General features: G+C 35.7%; 1 protein-coding gene across 1 annotated transcript in view; it reads left to right on the top strand.

The window, feature by feature from the left end:
- The window catches only part of LOC122815206 (uncharacterized protein PFB0765w-like), a 47,177-nt gene extending 42,312 nt beyond the window's left edge, over positions 1-4,865 (top strand). The window contains exons 2-3 of the mRNA XM_044087508.1: positions 987-2,246; positions 2,511-4,865. Of these exons, the coding sequence (XP_043943443.1) occupies positions 987-2,246; positions 2,511-4,730 (3,480 nt within the window). The 3' untranslated portion in view covers positions 4,731-4,865. The remainder of the gene's footprint in view (positions 1-986; positions 2,247-2,510) is intronic.
- The last annotated feature ends 13,177 nt before the right edge of the window (positions 4,866-18,042 follow it).

Genomic DNA, 18,042 nt, shown 5'->3' with positions numbered 1-18,042 from the left:
ATTTGTATATGGTAGCACTATATCTGAAGGGTGTTTGTTATTCTCACCCATGTTATTATTGATAACCTTCTCAAATGTAAAGAATGAGCCCCCATTTGTATATGGTAGCACTATATCTGAAGGTTGTTTGTTATTCTCTACAAGTCACCTAGTTGAAAGACTGTCATTTTCTTTGGTTATATTTTTGATGACAGAAGAGTGGGAGATTTGCACCTACTAAGCATAAAATAAATTGTGTGTTACATGTGGGTTTATTGCATTTTGAAGCTTTTTAACCTGGAAAATCTTCAAAATACAGTTTTTCCTTTCTAACTAAAATACTGACAGTACATGCTGCACATATGTCCCTCAAATGTATTTTTAGGCATTTTAAAATAAAGAATATCATATTTTTTCATGTATTTAGTGTTGCACTACTCTTCAGCTGTCCACTAATCCTTTCCTTGTTATCAGCTTTCCTTCTGACTTGAGTAATTAGTAGTCAATGCTTTGACACGCATTCATTTAGTCTCAGGAATGTAGCTTCTTCCTGGTTAGGTGAGTCTCCCACCTAGTGTGTCCAGTGTAGTATGTGTTAGCAACTTTAGGACTGGATGCCTACTGTTTCTAATCTCTGATCTCTACTGTATGACAGTCAGGTAAGGCACAGTGTACCCTCTTCCATGAGGAACAAAACCTATTAGCGTTAATTCAGTTTTCATCAGCAGAGACGTTGTAAGTTCTATAACTAAAGTGTAACTCAACTACAGTGACAGTGCTGTGACCTTACTTTTCATATATATATATATATATATATATATATATATATATATATAGTCTGACATTTTATTTTTCTTGAGGTACATTTACCAGTTGGTTTTAATTGCCATGATATCTCTGTTTATATAACCTCCATTGTGCATATAGTGATGTTTACCTTTCTCTACACTGTACTGAACAGTCTATTAATTTCATATTTGTCTTTGTTTCCTACTATGCCTCATTAGTTTCTAGCCACTGATTCAGAACCAGTGAGAAAAAAGACTAAATCAATGAAGATCAAACTTCTGAACCTGAGCAAAAATTTGGATTACTTGAAGCTAAAAGAAGGGGAACTGTTAGAAAGAAAGGTATTTCAACAAGAAATAGAAGACAGCAATGAACATTTTCTGAAGATTGTTAATGAAAACCACAGGTTATGTACTGAAAGTGATAATACTATTGAACTGGAGCGGGAAAAGGCATTATGTGCTGAAATAAAAGAAAAAACAGATGTCACTCTTGGTCAGTGTATTCAGAAAATGACCGCTGAAATCGATGCGCAGGAGGAACTTATCAATAACATTTTATTACAGCTGGATGCATCTGAAAGAAACAACAAAATGCTAAAAGAATTTCTGAAAACATATGCTAATGAAAAACAAAACTTGACTGTTGAAAGAGATGAATTACGGAAAGAAAACAATGACATACTTTTAGCATTGAAAAAAACTAAAACTGAAAATGAAGACAGTAACATACAACTGGCATTTCTTATAAAAGAAATAACATGCAAGGATGTACATCTGCAGACCACGATTTATGAAAATCAGGATTTGATTATTGAAATGGATAACCTGCAGCAAGCTAATAGTGAACTGCTGTTAACAGTGGAAAAGTATAAAACAGATAAAGCACAGCTGGAAAGTCAATTGCAGGTAGTTGTCAATGATAAGCAAACATTAATTCTGGAAAATAATAATTTACAGTGCAACAACAGTGACCTGCTGGTGAAAGTGAAATCACTTCAAGAAGAAAAAGACGACATGAATGAAAAGCTGATTACAATTATTAATCAAAATCAGAACTTGATCAATGAACGGAAGGAGCTGATAAACAACAATAATGACCTGCTCCAGGCTTTGGAAACACTAAGAAAAGAAAATGAAGACATTAATAGACACGGGAAGGCCACTCTTCATGAAAAGCAAAATTTAATCAAGGAAAGTGACAACCTGCAATTTATTAATAGTGAACTGCGGTCAACAGTGGACACATTTAAAAGGGTACAAGCAGAGATGGAAACAACATTGCAAAATATTGCAAGCGACAAGCAAGCACTGATTCAGGAAAAGAATGAACTGCAGTACAAAAAAAGTGACTTGCTTTTCCGACTGACATCATTTCAGAAAGAAAAAGAAGACATGAATACACATCTCCTTACACTCTCAAAAGAAAATCAGGATTTGATTAATGAAAGAAGAGACTTACAATACCATATTATAAATGCCATTAATTTAATAATTTAAATTAATTTTTATTTTAATTTTTTCTAAATAAAAATAATATAATATAATAATAATATCTTCTGGGGGTGGGGGTGGGTATTTTGTTTTTGTTCTTTTTTTTTTGTTTCGGTTCCAAACCCCAACCAACGCCACTAAATGTGGCATTACCCACACCCAGGCGTGGGTTATTGCTATATTAATGACCTGATTATAGCACTGGAAAAAGTAAAGAAAGAAAAGGAAAACATTAGTTTACATTTGCAGAGAAGTGTTCATGAAAACCAACATTTCATCAATAAAAGGAATAAGCTGCAACATGCTAACAGTGTGTTACTGTTAACAGTGGAAACACTTAAAGAAAGAATTGCAGACCTGGAAAGACAGCTGCAGACAGATGTCAGTGATGAGCAAACAATACGTGTAGTAAAGAATGGCATGCAAAGAAATGACAGTGAGCTGCAGATTGGTGACCTACTGCTATTACTGGAAAAAGTAGCCAAAGAAAAGGAAGAAATGAACTTACATTTACAGAGAACTTCTCATGAAAAGCAAAATCTTATCAGTGAGAAGGATAAGCTGCAACATGCTAACAGTGTGTTACTGTTAACAGTGGAAACACTTAAAGAAAGGAATGCAGACCTAGAAAGACAGCTGCAGAAAGCTGTCAGTGACGAGCAAACAACGCATGTGGAAACAGATGACATGCAGAGCAAAGACAGCGAGTTCCTGCTTACACTGAAATCACTCATAGAAGATGAAGAAGCCACAACTACAGATCTCCTTACATTAAGTAATGAAGTACACAATTTGATTAATGATGTAAATGACATACAGACCAATAACAATGACATGCTCCTGTCCTTGGAAACATTAGTAAAAGAAATGGAAGACATTAACAAAGGTTTACAGACAACTGTTGATGAAAACCAAGATATAAACATTGAAAGTGATAACTTGCAAGATACTAACACTGAATTATTATTAACATTGAAAGCATTTAAAGCAGAAAACATTGAGCTGAGAAGACAGCTGCAGAAAGATCTGAAAGAACAACCACCACCTGTGGAAAAGAATGATCTGCAGTGCAGAAAGAGTGATCTGGTGTTAGCGATGAAGAGATTTCAGAAAATCAGTGAAGTCATGCACACAGACCTGGTTAGAGTTACTGAAGAAAAACAGAACATGATTAATGAAAGAACTGAACTGCAAAACAATACCAGTGAGCTGCTCCTAGCATTGGATACAGTGACAAAACAAAAGGAAGAAATAAACATGCATTTGCAGGCCACTGTTGATGAAAAACAAAATCTAATCACGGAAAGGGATAACTTACAACACACTAACAGTGACCTATTGTTAACACTGGAAACATATAAAAGAGAAACAACAGAAATGGAAAAGCAGTTGCAGATGGTTGTCACTGATAAACAAGCACTAAGTGAGGAAATGAATGACTTGCAGTGCAAAAACAGTCAGTTGCTGTTAACAGTGAAATCACTACAGAAAGATAAAGAAGATATGAACACAGACCTGCTTACAATTATTAATGAAAATCAGAACTTGGTCAGTAAAAGCAATGAGCTGCAAATCTGTATCAGTGACCGGTTACTAAAATTAAAAACAGCAACAGAAGCAAAGGAAGAAAATAATATGCATTTGCAGACAACTGTTAAGGAAAAACAAAACATCACCACTGAAAGAGACAACTTGTTGCACAATAATCATGAACTGCTGATAACAGTGGAAACACTTAAAAGACAAAATGTAGAACAGGAAAGACGCCAGCAGATAGTTCTCTGCGACAAACATAGACTAACTGAAGAAAACAGTCACTTCCAATCCAAAAACAGAGAGCTGCTGTTAATTCTAAAAAAATTACACAAAGAAAAAGAAGATGTGGAGATGCACCTGCTCAAAGTAAATGATGAAAAACAAAATCTCGTTAATGAAAAGAATGAGTTGCAAAACAATATCAGTGGCCTGCAACTGATGTTAGAAACTATAAGAAATGAAAAGGAGGATATCTGCAAGCATTTGCAGGCCACAGTTCATGAAAAACAAAACATGCTTGCTGAAAGAGAGAGCTTGCAACAAAGTAACATTGAACAACTAGCAAGAGCAGAAACATTTAATAGAGAAAAAGCAGAGAAGGAAAGACAGTTGCAGATAGCTGTCAGTGAAAAACAAAGAGAATTTATAGAAAAGGGTGACTTGTTATACGAAAACAGTAAGCTGCTCTTAGCATTGAAAGCATGTCAAAAGGAGAATGAAGACATGAACAATCAATTATGTATAATTGTTGGTGAAAAACAGAACTTGATCAGAGAAAGGAATATACTGAAAAAGAATAATAATGACCTGATGCTAGCTCAGGAAACACTGACAGAAGAAAACGAAGAAGCTAACAGCCATCTGCAGACCATTTCTCCAGAAAAACAGCATTTGATTACTGAAATAGCTACATTATGGAATACTAATGAGTAATGAGCTCCTTTTACATTTTTTCCTTGTTCTGTGGTCCAGTAAAGTCCCTGCAGCATTTTCCTTCTAAATTTAATGCAGAATGACCTGAAACACTAGACAAAAGTATATTCAAAGAATCTCCAGTATATCCAGTATGATGATATGGGCAAGTGGCAGCATAGCCAGCTGGAGTTTTGTAAAGAATGATATGTCCTTTGAATATCAAGCTGATTTATACAAGATGCTTCTGTACAAATCAGTTTGATATGCAAATGATATACATTTCTAATACATGTGTAACACAAGCATTTTGTATAAATCAACTTGATATTGAAAGGACATATCATTCTTTACAAAATTCCAGCTGGCTATGCTGGCACTTGCCCATAACATCACTCCAGTACTGTAACATAATGTAAGCTGGCTGACTGAATGAAAGTCACATCTGAAACCTCATACATCAGTGAAGCAGAGAAACCAATCTCAAATCTATGTTCCGGTGAAATGTAAACAATCACGGCAGACTTGTACAACTTTGCTACTGTCATACTTCAGAAATTTGCTTAAAAGTGAAGAAACAAATTCAGTAAACCCCACTGGGTACAAACTATTACAAAGTGATAATGCACATGGTGATCCTGATGAAAAACAAGAGCATCTCCACATGGAACTAAATCAAGTGATGGTGCCATTGTTTAACTCTCCAACAGTGACTAATGGACTTGTATCTCACACATCTTAAAGCTACTATCTAAAAAGGAATAACATCCCAGAAATATCAAAATGCATAACATCTTATGGAAACAAAGGGGACTGTGAAGTCCAATGGTAGGCTGTCATGGTCATCTATATATTGCCTCCATAATGACTCAGCCATCCAAAATTCCTAAATACTGTTTTGAGAAACACATTATACAGTTTCAACATAGAACCATTTAAATGCTCTACTCTCCATATCTAGACTGCATCATGTGACACCAGTATTTTTCTTCAATCGCATCATCTATTCACGATTTATACACTTCCATTTATGAAAAAAGCACAAATCATCAGGAACACAGTTCTTGAACATGCAATGAAATTGGAAACAAAGACATTTTCTGGTTCTCATACTGTTTGGCTAAATATTAAAATTGTTTGATTCTTACCAAAACACTAATCATTTGTAATGTTAATGAGAAACAACATAAATAAAACATGATCTTTAAAACTTTTTTCTCGTATTTTCTGCTATAGCTTGCTTGTGGAAAGGAAGGATGGAGGATGGGGCATGATATACAACAGATTTGGATAGTTGTGACCCAAATGCAAATCTACCATAACAGAAACATGGCAATCAGCATTGTTAGAAATGTATCTACAGTTGCAATTAGTTTTAAAGTCTGCAAAAAGCTATGGAATGTATTCAAACTGTACTGAACTGGAAATTTTTTGTCTGTAGTGTTGTAGCATATAGGAAACCCTAAAGTCACTGGAGGCACCCTGGTCCTGGGGGCCCCCAATCACAGCAACTTATCTAATACAGATATTTTGTAAAATGTCTGTTAAACTAACAAAAGCTAGTGCTGCAATCTTGTGTACTTAATAAACCAGGTGGGTAATAACTCTTTATTTATACATCCTTTAAAACTCCTAAATATCCCTAGTTATAATCACAGTGTGTGGTCAAACAACAGGCTTCACAATTCCATTAAGCATTTCTTGCTGGTGGACATTCTTTCCAGTAAAACTAGCAACATAAGCAGAACAAGAACAAGGTAAGCATTAGAAATCAACAACCAAGAGTGACTGATCCCAGCACATCACTTGGATTATAAGAAGAGCTGATGCTTCTGATTTTCAGGGATGGTATGGTATTCTCTTCCAGGGAATTTTATAAATTTTGGCAGAACATCAGATACTATGACTCTCAACTTCTTTGCTCAACATTAACTTAAAACTGCAAGTAAAATATGTAAGGAATAGCGGAGAACAGAAACTTCAGTGGAAATGTATGCAAAGGTTGCAGAAAGTACCCAACTCCCAAACAGACAAGCTGTACACACATCTAATCATGTAACAATCTGAAGGAAGCCATGTTGTCCTAGTTCAACTTGCAGTAAAGAGGAAATACATGATAGCACAGGTGGATTAGGTACAATGAATTTTTGCAAATCTGTGCTTTGACACTTTCCTGCTTAATAAATGAAAGCATTTAAAAAAACTCGGTAGAAATGTGCATACAAATAAGTACACATGTTAAGCAAGTGCAAGAATAACTTCAGCTTCTTGCTGATTAGCAAATGTAATAATGTAAGAAACATTTTAAACACACATCTGTGCCAGGTAAGCAACAATTCTCTATCTTTTCTGTGCAACAGAAGAGATCGCATACAATAAAAGTCAGAAGGAAAGACAACTGAAGAGGCTGAATGAGGGTGCTCATAAGTATGTAAAGAAAAAAAAATGTTTCCATTCCAAAAAAAATAAGTAATAGAGTTTTTTCTGTTTCACTTATTTTGTAAGTATTAATACAGTAAAAAAAATCATCCAGAAAGAAAATAAAAGAATGAAAGTGCTTTAAGTACATGATTGCAGCACAATCCATATCAGTCAAAATGTTTAAATGTACTACCATTTCTTAAAGGGACAATCCCAGTGTCTAAAATTCGGGTCCAACTAAAACTTAGAAAAGTAATGCCCACTTCAGCTACGTCACTCACATTCCCACCCACAGTGTCATCTTTCTTTTAATTTCCTGTAGTTCTTCAATTCCTGTCATATTTTAGCTCCCAGTGTCAACTTCCATTTTCTTTTTTTTCCTGTCTCATTTGGACCAGATCTTTGTAGTGTAACTATGTTGTTATAGATTTTTTGTAGAAAGCACAACAATAATCATTTTAAAAAAGTTTTAAAGTAAGGAACAATTGTAAAGCACTTATAGGTGCAAACTACTCGTTAAATGACTATTTTTCCTGAATGATCGTGCATTCGCTTTGTTACCTTAGTTCCTTTTGTAATCCCTTCCCTGTTTAATGACATGTTTGAGTTTCAGACTTCATATCGTTCATAAGCCCCAAGCTAACACTAAATCCTGTTATTCTAGTAATATGCTGAGTTTATAAGAACGATATTTAAAATCCATCCCTACTGTTCGTCATTTCTCTCACATTATCTGTTTCAAAAGTTGTTGCTCTAACGGGTTGAGAGGCATGGCATGGGGGGGTTCAGTTGCATCATTCATTATGCTTGCCATCTGTCTCACATTATCTGTCAAGTTTTGCTGCTCGAACAGGCTGAGGTGCAAGGCATGCAGGATTTTAGGTTGCATTTCACAACTGCTCCTTCACTTTAATCTTTGGTGTTTAGAATGATTGCTGATCATTCATTGTGGTTGCTTTCCTTAGGATCCACAATGAACGCTTGCTATAAAACACTTTTAGTGTAAGAAGCAGCTGTTAAGCATTAAAAACTAGAACTCTGAAAGCACTTATAGGTGCTTAACTACTGCTGCTTACATTAAAACTTTGTTTTTTAAAATGATCGTTCATTGTGGTTCCTACAGAAAGGAACCACAATGAACGAGCGATCTGAAAAGTAAAGCTTCAATGTAAAAAAGTGTTGCTAACCACTGGAAGGTAAAACTCTATGGAGTCAACAAATGGAAAACAATTGCTCTAAACAGTCCAGCCAACACAAATACAAAGGAGCAATTGAAAAAGAAAGCTCGAATCCTTGGTAATACGTAATACACTTTATTCCACAGAGACTCCTATTCCTTCGAAAACATTAACGCTGTACAGAAATATATCCTGCGTTTTCGTTTCAAGTGACTTCCTCAGATGAAGAAAACTGAATGCATACCTCTTCAAGGCAAGAGGCTCTGTGAGGTGTGGAGGGAGCAGAAGAGGTATGCATTCAGTTTTCTTCATCTGAAGAAGTATGGTAATCAGGGATACGGGGACACTAGATACCAGGTATATTACTGTTGTGCCTTAAAGGCACTTAAAACCTTACACAGATTAGGGGGTGGGGGGAACACTAGCCATCAGGGATAAAACTTTTATGCCATAATATTTATTTATTTATTTTATTTTACATTTGTTAACCAGGAAATTCCAATGTACAAAAATAAGTGTAAAAACAGTGAAATTATTGCAGTGAGTTATCACAAAACTGAGATTTGTTATAACGATATGTACACACAGGTACATGTTTTTCCTCACATACACACAGCAAAGGGTGGAAGCAAGTAGCTGAGAAAGAAATAGTTAAAGATTTCATCTGAAAAAGGAAAACACATATATTAAGGTGGTTATCATACATGCTGTAGTGTTAACTTTAAATCTTTCCAGTAGGTGGGTGATACACAGAATTTTAAACAGTTATAGCACTACAGGGATTGGGGTGGAGGAAACCATTAGACACGAGATAACTCCTATATGCCATGATGCAGCTGCCACAGATAACTATTACAGGAAGTGCTGATGGGCACATTGCTGTACTTAAGTGCAATTCAGAGACATGTAAATTTGCTGATAAGGAGATCTTTCATCATCACGGCTAACATGTCTCTGAATTGCAAAATACAGCATTGTGGCAGTGGGACATTTTTACATTAGGCCTGATCATGATTCCCTGGGATGGTATTATAGCATAAAGACATCAAGGGAAATGCCATAGCAGTGTGGAGCCAGGAACTCTGCATTGTTCTTGTAGGCTTGTGTGCAGCTAAGCGAATAAAAAGAAACATTATTTCCAAACAAATCAAGCATAAATATGCTGCTAATACTAATAAACAAAAGCCTACTGCAAAAGGAGGCCAACCTGGATACAGTGTAATTGCTGAGATGAGCAACCATGGCAAATAGCAGAGACTTAAACAGCACAGATACCATCATTATATTGATATATGCTCTAAATGGAGAATTAGTAACTATGACCGACACAATCCTCAGGATTTAATAAACTCCATGTAGGAACAGTATTATTCCTACATGGAGTGAATGGTGTTCCCATCCGCATAGTCTTCTCAGCAGCGCACCTTTCATATTAATGAGGGTATGCTACTGAGATGGATCTGTGGACACCAACACTGAATGAGTGCAGGGGGCATGTTGCAGTAGTGCTCGCAGTTCTGCAACATGCCCCCTGCACTGTGAAAGTGCCATACAGCACTTTACAAATACTTTCGGTGTCCACGGATACTGAAAACAGACTTACTAAATAGAAAGCAATGCAGGGGGCATGTGACATAAACTGTGATGCACCCCCTGCATTGTCAAAGTGCCGTATGGCACTTTACAGTACAAGTGTGTCCTCGGACACACAGCCATACCTCCCAACCTCTTAGTGCAAAAAATCTGGACAAAGCCATAAATAAAAGTGGGACAAAGGCCCAAAAATAGGGACAATTATTAAATATTCCCTAACAAATTTAGAATGTTGATAGAATAACAGCTTTTGCATTAGCATGACTTTTCCAAAGTATATAAAGTCTGAAACACCAATATCTGTCATTATTTTCTAACTGATATCATCAATGATTTGTCACTAATTTTCCAGAAAACCACACTTTTATGGAAAACAAACAGTAATATGAGGCCAAAATCTGGACATTCTGTGTAAATCTGTAATAAAAAGCCTGTGAGACTAGCCACTAAGCTAATGGAGCTGTCCAAATTTCAGCGATACATTACTGAAATTTGGACAGCTCCTTTAGCTAACAGAACTGTCTGCATTTCAGCTATAGAAGAAGCTGTATAGAAATGTATATGTGAAAATTGGAAAGCTCTGCTAGGGTAGTGGTTAGACTAATGGCATATATTGTCATATAGTAGCTGCACAGTTTGAATCCCAAGATCAGACATTTAGCTTTTAAATGGGAAAGCAGTTGTAAATTTTTTTTATTTTGTTTAATGATGTAGTAATTAATATTTGCTAACCAGGGTAGTGTAGCTATTCCAAATTCCCAGTGCCAGTGGAGATATAAGGTAAACACCCCCATTTAAACACAACCCATACAGTACAGTCACACCCCCAAGGTAATGTAATAAAAGCACATTAGGGGAGGTCATGTAAATTATTCAATGACTGGTTATTGATATTTCAAAATAAGCATGCTGATTGCTCAGCCCGATCAGCGTGCCTGTTGTAAATCCTAGCATATACCAATAGAAAAAGGTCAGGTTTCCCCGACTCTATTCCATTGCTATATACTGTAATTTTATATATTTTTATTTTAACCAAAAAAAAAAAAAGAATCGTAATCCAGACTCTGCACATAGCAGAGAGACAGGACACAGAAAATAATGGAGAATAGATGCATGAACGCCGAATCATACACCAATGCACTGTACGAACATGTACACAAATGCATGGATCTCGCCATACCCAATAGAACCAAGACACTCTCCTTCAAAAAAGGAAGCCAGTCTGGTGGTCCCCTGCAATAAAAAGCTCTACAACAGAAGGAGGAAACTGATGCAGAATAAGGTGAAGTCCCAAGACTGGAAAAACTCCCCTATCAACATCAAAAAGTTGAGATTTCTCATCAAATCCTCTAAAGCTAGCTATGAAAACAGAATTGTAACAGACAGTAAAGACAACCACAAGGACTTCTATAGTTATGTAAAGAATCTCCATGGCAATACCCAGATTTGCCCTGAGCTACTGCACAATGGTAACTCCTATACCGAGCCAATAGATATTGCCAATATACTGGCCAACAGATTCAGTGCCAACTTTACCCCTCTCTCCCCCACCAAAGGACCAATAACAACACCAGTAGATTTCCAGCCACCCAGTATTACTGCTGCACAGGTTAAAACAGCACTGTCCAAGGCCAAGAATACAGCTTCTATAGGACCTAACAATATCCCTGGCTGTGTTCTACATGAACTACAGAGTGAACTGGCACTTCACCTGTGAGCCCTGTTCAATCACAGCCCAACATCAGGCTTTGTCCCTACCGAATGGTGCACTGCTACAGTCATCCCTCTCCACAAAGGAGGAATGACTACAGACCCTGGGAACTATCGCCCCATTAGCCTGATGAGTCTCATATGCAAAGCTATGGAACACATCATCATGGACCTAATAAACAAGGATATAGGGAATCTCCAAACTCTGGATCCCACAGTTTGGTTTTGTGAAGGGTAGATCATGCCTGCTCAACCTGGTCGACTTCTTTGAGTCAGTCACCAGAGCTGTGGATGAAGGCAAGGTGGTTCATACAGCCTACCTTGATCTGGCCAATTCCTTTGATACCATTCCTCAATCAGGAATCATAGAAAAACTTACTAAGTTAGGCATCATCCCCTATATCACTAGGTGGGTTGCAAACTGGCTCACAGATAGAACCCACAGTGTGAAAGTAGCTGACTCCAAGTCAGACTGCTGACCAGTCAGGAGTGGAGTCCCACAGGATTCAGTCCTGGGTCCTGTCCTGTTTGGTATCTACTTCTCTGAAGTCCAGGCCAACACAATGTGACTTTGGCTGACAAAGTTCGCAGACAATTGCAAGTTGGGAGCTATTATTAACTACCCAAATGATGTTGACATCCTACAGAAAGGCCTCACTGAGACCAATGACTGGTGTCAAAACCATGGCCTTAAGCTCAATGCCAAAAAATGTGTCACCATCTTCACCCAGTTCTTGTGAATTACCACATCGATGGTAGTCCACTGAACACAGAAGGCATTATAAGAGATCTGGGAACACAGGTTGACAGCAACCTCTCTTTTGACCACCACATTCCCACTGTGGTCAGAAAGTCCTATATGGCACATCTCATTACTAAGGCTTTTGCATCCAGGAAGAAAGAGGTCATTGTCTCCTTCTACTCTTCCCTCATTAGGCCAATCATCAAGTACAATGCCCCATTTGGCATGTACCTCACTAGACACCTGCAACAGCTGGTGAGGCCACAAACGTACCTCACAAAGAGGATCCTAGGTCTTAAACATTTGTCCTATATGGCCAAACTCAAAAAACTCCAACTATTATCTGTCTTATATCGCCTACTTAGAGGCAATCTCTGCTTGACTTACAAAGCCATGTCTGACCCAGCTCTGTTAGAAATGCTACATCTAAAGAAATCCCAATCCCGCCGCATCACATGCTCCAGAGAACTGAACCTCATTACCACAATCAACAGAACAAGCTGGAGGGACAGGTTCATAACCCAGAGACCCCCGTGCTATGGAATAGACTTCCCATACATGTCAAACAGAGCACCTCACTGGCCCTCTTCAAGAGAAATCTTGATAAGTGGATGGGAAATAGAAAATTCACCCCGGGGATCACTCCAGTCACTCTACTTGACAGAGGCACTGGGAACTAAGGTCAGGTGGCATGATGCCAGGGTAATCCTACGGGCTAGGATTGTAAAGGCTCCAGGGTCATTAGCCTAATACACACCTATATACCAATAAAATCAGGTATGTTATTCAAAACTAAAGACACGTACCTAATTTTCCTTGTATTTCCTCCATTCTCTCACTCACTTACTCCAAAACTGTCCAACATTTTATTTTTGTATATAAAAAATAAAACATTAGAAAACAAAAATGGAGCAACGGAGACCTTCTTTTCTGCGTTGCTTCCTTTGCAAAGCACTGATGTACTGTATATGCGTGGGAATGCAAGTCCCATGCACATGAGCAGTACATCATAAAAAGCCCCCGGATACTATAAAAATGTGAAAGGACAGCACGGTGCTGGTATACAAAGACATTTATTTAAGAAAAGTAAATATTTTTTCTTAAATAATGTCAATATATAATAGCAATACCGATCCCGTGGTTGTAGAATACTAAGATTTACTCACGGTTGCCTTTATTTAATCACTCAGGCTTCACCCTCATGGTTAAACCACAACAACCATGTGCCCTTAAAGGCACTTAAAAATTACACAGGGGGCGCAATAAGGATGAACAACACAGGATAGCAGCAGATTTCTTCAGCTCCACCAATTTCATTACACTGACAGGAATTAATTACTTAAAAAATTAATTTTTGAAGCAATTTTCTTTCTAAATATCGCTTGTTTTATATAGTTCTGAACTATATCTAAAAAGAAAGGAAATCTAACAATATTCCTGTCAGAAATCACTGCGGAAATTTTCCCGTCAGTTTATCAGCTCTGAAATGAGTCTCCAGTAAGACAAATTCTCAAGACTCCAGCATCAAGAAAGAACTTCTCAGTCTCGATACCATAATCCAGCAACTTACTGATAAAATGGATAAAATGGATACTAAAATAACAGACACCTTCTTCATAGAAAAAAAAACTACAAACAAATAGACCTGTTGCATACAGACCTGCAACAACAGAAGAACCAGATGACAGGCATAGAAGAAGTTGTGAATGACATGGAAAATAGAATCCAAGAAGATTTAAATCAACATTGGAGTTTCTGCTGAAACAAAATACACATTTTACAAACAAAGCTGGATGACCTGGAAAATAGATCTAGGCTAATAACATTAGATTGACTGCCAGAAAATATTGAAGGCAATAATATTACTTCTTTTTAACAACTTGCCCCCTAAAACTTTTAGATTCTTACCAGAAGCATTCTCTTTGGTATCTAAAGATACTAGATCTATAGCTAATACTAACTCTAACAAAAATATCCTAGGATCAGTTATAGTTAGATTTCTATTATCTTTTGATAAAGAGATGGTTCTTAAATCTGCTTGGCCAGCCCTGTTACATTTCAATGAGACAACTGTATGCTTTGGACAATGACTATTCTTCCATGGTAATACAAAGAAAAGTTTTCGCCACTAATAAGGGAGCTTAAAAGTACAGTTTAAAAACATACCTTCTGTTTCCCTGCCAAGCTTAAAATCTTCTCTTCCTGATGGTCCTAAGGTTTTCGATGATTTAGACTCTGCTTACCTGTTTGTCAGTAAAGAAAAAGGATTTTGATAAAATAGAAGAAATGGAATGGGCTAGTTCTTCATTAAAGAGATTACATAACTGAAGCTTCAGGAAAGACTTCAGAGAAGAAGAAGAGACTAAAACAAATGATTTGTTATATGTTTTTTTTCTCTCTCTCATCATTTTAGTTCATTATTAATCTTTTTGAATATAGTTCCCATTTCCAGAAAGCCACAAATATTTTGGAAAAGATTTAATCAAAGTTATTCTATGCAAAGAAATGTTTTGTTTCATAACCAGTCAAAATACCTGAAGATTTAATGGCAAGCCAGATTCAATTTGCTTCTTTCTGAAAAGAAGTAAGGTTAGTAATTTGATACATTTTTTTATCTTACCTTTTTTTTTCCTTCTCCTTTTATTATTTCTTTGTTTCAACAATGACATTCTATTTAGATTATGAGGGTAAAGGGTGGGGGGAGGGCAGGAGAGAACAGTAATGAAAATATCAATAATAGAATAACATATTTATTCCTTGTAAAAAAGTTTTTATAAGTTCTTCAAATGCTACTTCTAATTATACTTCTTGATTATACTGCTTATGCCTGTTTGTAAATACTATGTTATGCTTCTTTAACTAATAATAACTGTGAACTAAATATAACAATATGTTTTATTTTTACCTCTATTATCATAAACAGTAAGCAACATTCCATTGTATATACTTCCTACAGCTTCTACATTTTTATTTCAGTTGCCTCACCCCTTTATTTTCTACTCTCTTTTCTTTCATTAATATATAGAAATGCTTTGATTGTGTGTAAGCACAGTGAATAATAGGATTTTGTATGAAAATTGAGCTGGGAGAAGAATGCTTGAGCTCTTTATTTGCTTGTTGGTAGTTTTGGGCTTAATTTCACTTTACATAGAGGCTGCAATGATCTGTGGAATACATTGTATGCCTTTATCATGCTTAGATGCACATTTACACTGCTAAATGAATGTTTGTCACTACTTTTAATAAGCTCTCACAAAATGTTAAGAGAGACAATCTGAGATGTGGGCTGTCCCATGCACAGTGTCTCATGAGTTACTTCAGAAGCTTCAGCTCACAGAATTCTCACAGAGAAACTGAAAGCAGTTAGTATAACCTTGACATAGCATCACACTGACACACCACAGATTCAGGAAAATACAGCATTCATAAAATATGTCAGTTATAATGTTTGTTTCATAACCAGTCAAAATATCTGAAGATTTAATACTATGTTGTGATTCAATTTGTTTCTTCTGAAAAGAAGTAAGAGGCTGTAATGGTCTGTGGAATACATTGTGAATAAAGTTTTATCATGTTTACATGCATTTACACTACTAAATGAATGTTGTCACTAGTTTTAATAAGTTTCACCAAAATGTTAAGAGAGACACCTGATGTGGGCTGTCTCATGGTCAATGTCCATGAACTACTTCAAAAGCTTCAACTCACAGAATTCTCACAGAGAAACTACAGCAGTTAGTATAACCTTTGACATAGTTATCACACTGACACCACAGATTCAGGAAAAATATCATTCCATAAAAATATGCCAGTTATAATGAGTCTAAATTATGTAGTTTCTTGTAGTAAGTAAATGTCTTATTTTAGAAGGCATAGAAAATGAAACATTTATTTAAATGTTTTTTGAAAAATCTACTTAGCTTGCATAATAATCTGTGTTAAAAATTTGTGTTCCAAACATATACTTTACTATAACTCATTTTAATTCATCCCTGATTGACAAGCATAAATAATCTTATAACTCTATTCTGGAAGACATGTCATGTGATATATTTTAAAGCAGTAGGTTAGCATGATTGTAAAAAATCTGAGGATTTACTAAAATGTGTTTGCTGTGCATTATTTTTGTATAAAGCAAGATTTATTCTAGGGACAACAAGTAGGGATAGTGCTCAACAAAAGACACAACTCAGTTGAGATCAGATATATATATATGTGTGTGTGTGTGTGTGTGTGTGTGTGTGTGTGTGTGTGTGTGTGTGTGTGTGTGTGTATGTGTGTGTGTGGAAGGTGTGATGGCTTTTTTTTTATATATAATAATGCAAGTGTTTCTGAGAATCTGCATAACTATCCATATGATGATTTATAATAATTTCTATGAATAATAATATTTTACTCTATTGACAAAATGAGATGCCACAAAGAGTTTTAATAAAAGGTTTCCGCACTAAAGATGTTAAGGGAGACAATCTGGGATGTGGGCTGTCTCATGCACAGTGTCCATGAACTACTTCAAAAGCTTCAACTCACAGAATTCTCACATGAGGAAACTGAAAGCAGTTAGTATAACCTCTGACCTAGTTTATCATACTTGACACACCACAGATTCAGGAAAAATACTCTATTCATAAAATGTCAGTTATAATGAGTTTAAATGATGTAGTTTCTTGTAGTAAGTAAATGTCTTATTTTTAGAAGGCATAGAAAATGAAACATTTATTTAAATGTTTTGAAAATCTACTTAACAGCAGCATAATAATCTGTGTTAAAAACTTCTATATTTCCAAAACATATACTTTATTGATAATTCATTTAATTCATCTGATTGGATAAAGCATAAAACAATTTTTATAATTCTATTCTGGAAGAAATGTCATGTGATATATTTTAAAGCAGTAGGTTAGCATGATTGTAAAATCTGGTTACTAAAATGTGTTTGCTGTGCATTATTTTCTATAAAGCAGACAGATTTATCCTAGGGACAGCAAGTAGGATAATAGTCAACAAGGACATAACTCAGTGAGATCAGATATATATATATATATATATATATATATATATGTGTAGTGTGTGTGTGTGTGTGTGTGTGTGTGCGTGTGTGTGTATGTGTATGTGTGTGTGTATGTATGTGTGTGTGTGACTGTGTGTATGTGTGTAATGGCCTTTTTTTTTTTTTAATAATGCAAGTGTTTCTGAGAATTTGCATAACTATGCAATATGATTTATAATAATTTTTATGAATACAATATTTTACTCTATTGACAATAATGAGTTTAAGTAAATGCTCATATACAAACAATTCAAGATTTATTTTTTTTTGGAAGCTGTTAATAGTATTCACATGACAGAAAATAGATGCATCTTAATATATGTAATGTCTGAATCATATTAGCCAAAGTTTTTGATTTAAAATGAATGTTAGAACCTAATTTTTCTCTCTCCTCTTGATTTTTAACATCAAGATTATTTGAATGCTATTTGAATACAAGTGTTATATATTACATAGATCTATATAGTAGTATGAACAGTTTTAAAAAAAAAAAAAAGTTTATTTTAGTTTATATGATGCTGTTTTTACCAAAATGTGTAGTTTTGTCTTGATAGATAATTGAATTGAAAACTGTTAACCTCAGTTAAATATAACTAGTATTAAGAATTGATAAGGTGGTAGCTGAGGTACTTGCTGCTT

Source organism: Protopterus annectens, chromosome 1.part1 (assembly GCF_019279795.1).
Source record: "Protopterus annectens isolate FY-2018-M chromosome 1.part1, PAN1.0, whole genome shotgun sequence".
NCBI classification, from domain to species: Eukaryota; Metazoa; Chordata; order Ceratodontiformes; family Protopteridae; genus Protopterus; species Protopterus annectens.
This window is presented reverse-complemented; position numbering and strand designations above follow the sequence as displayed.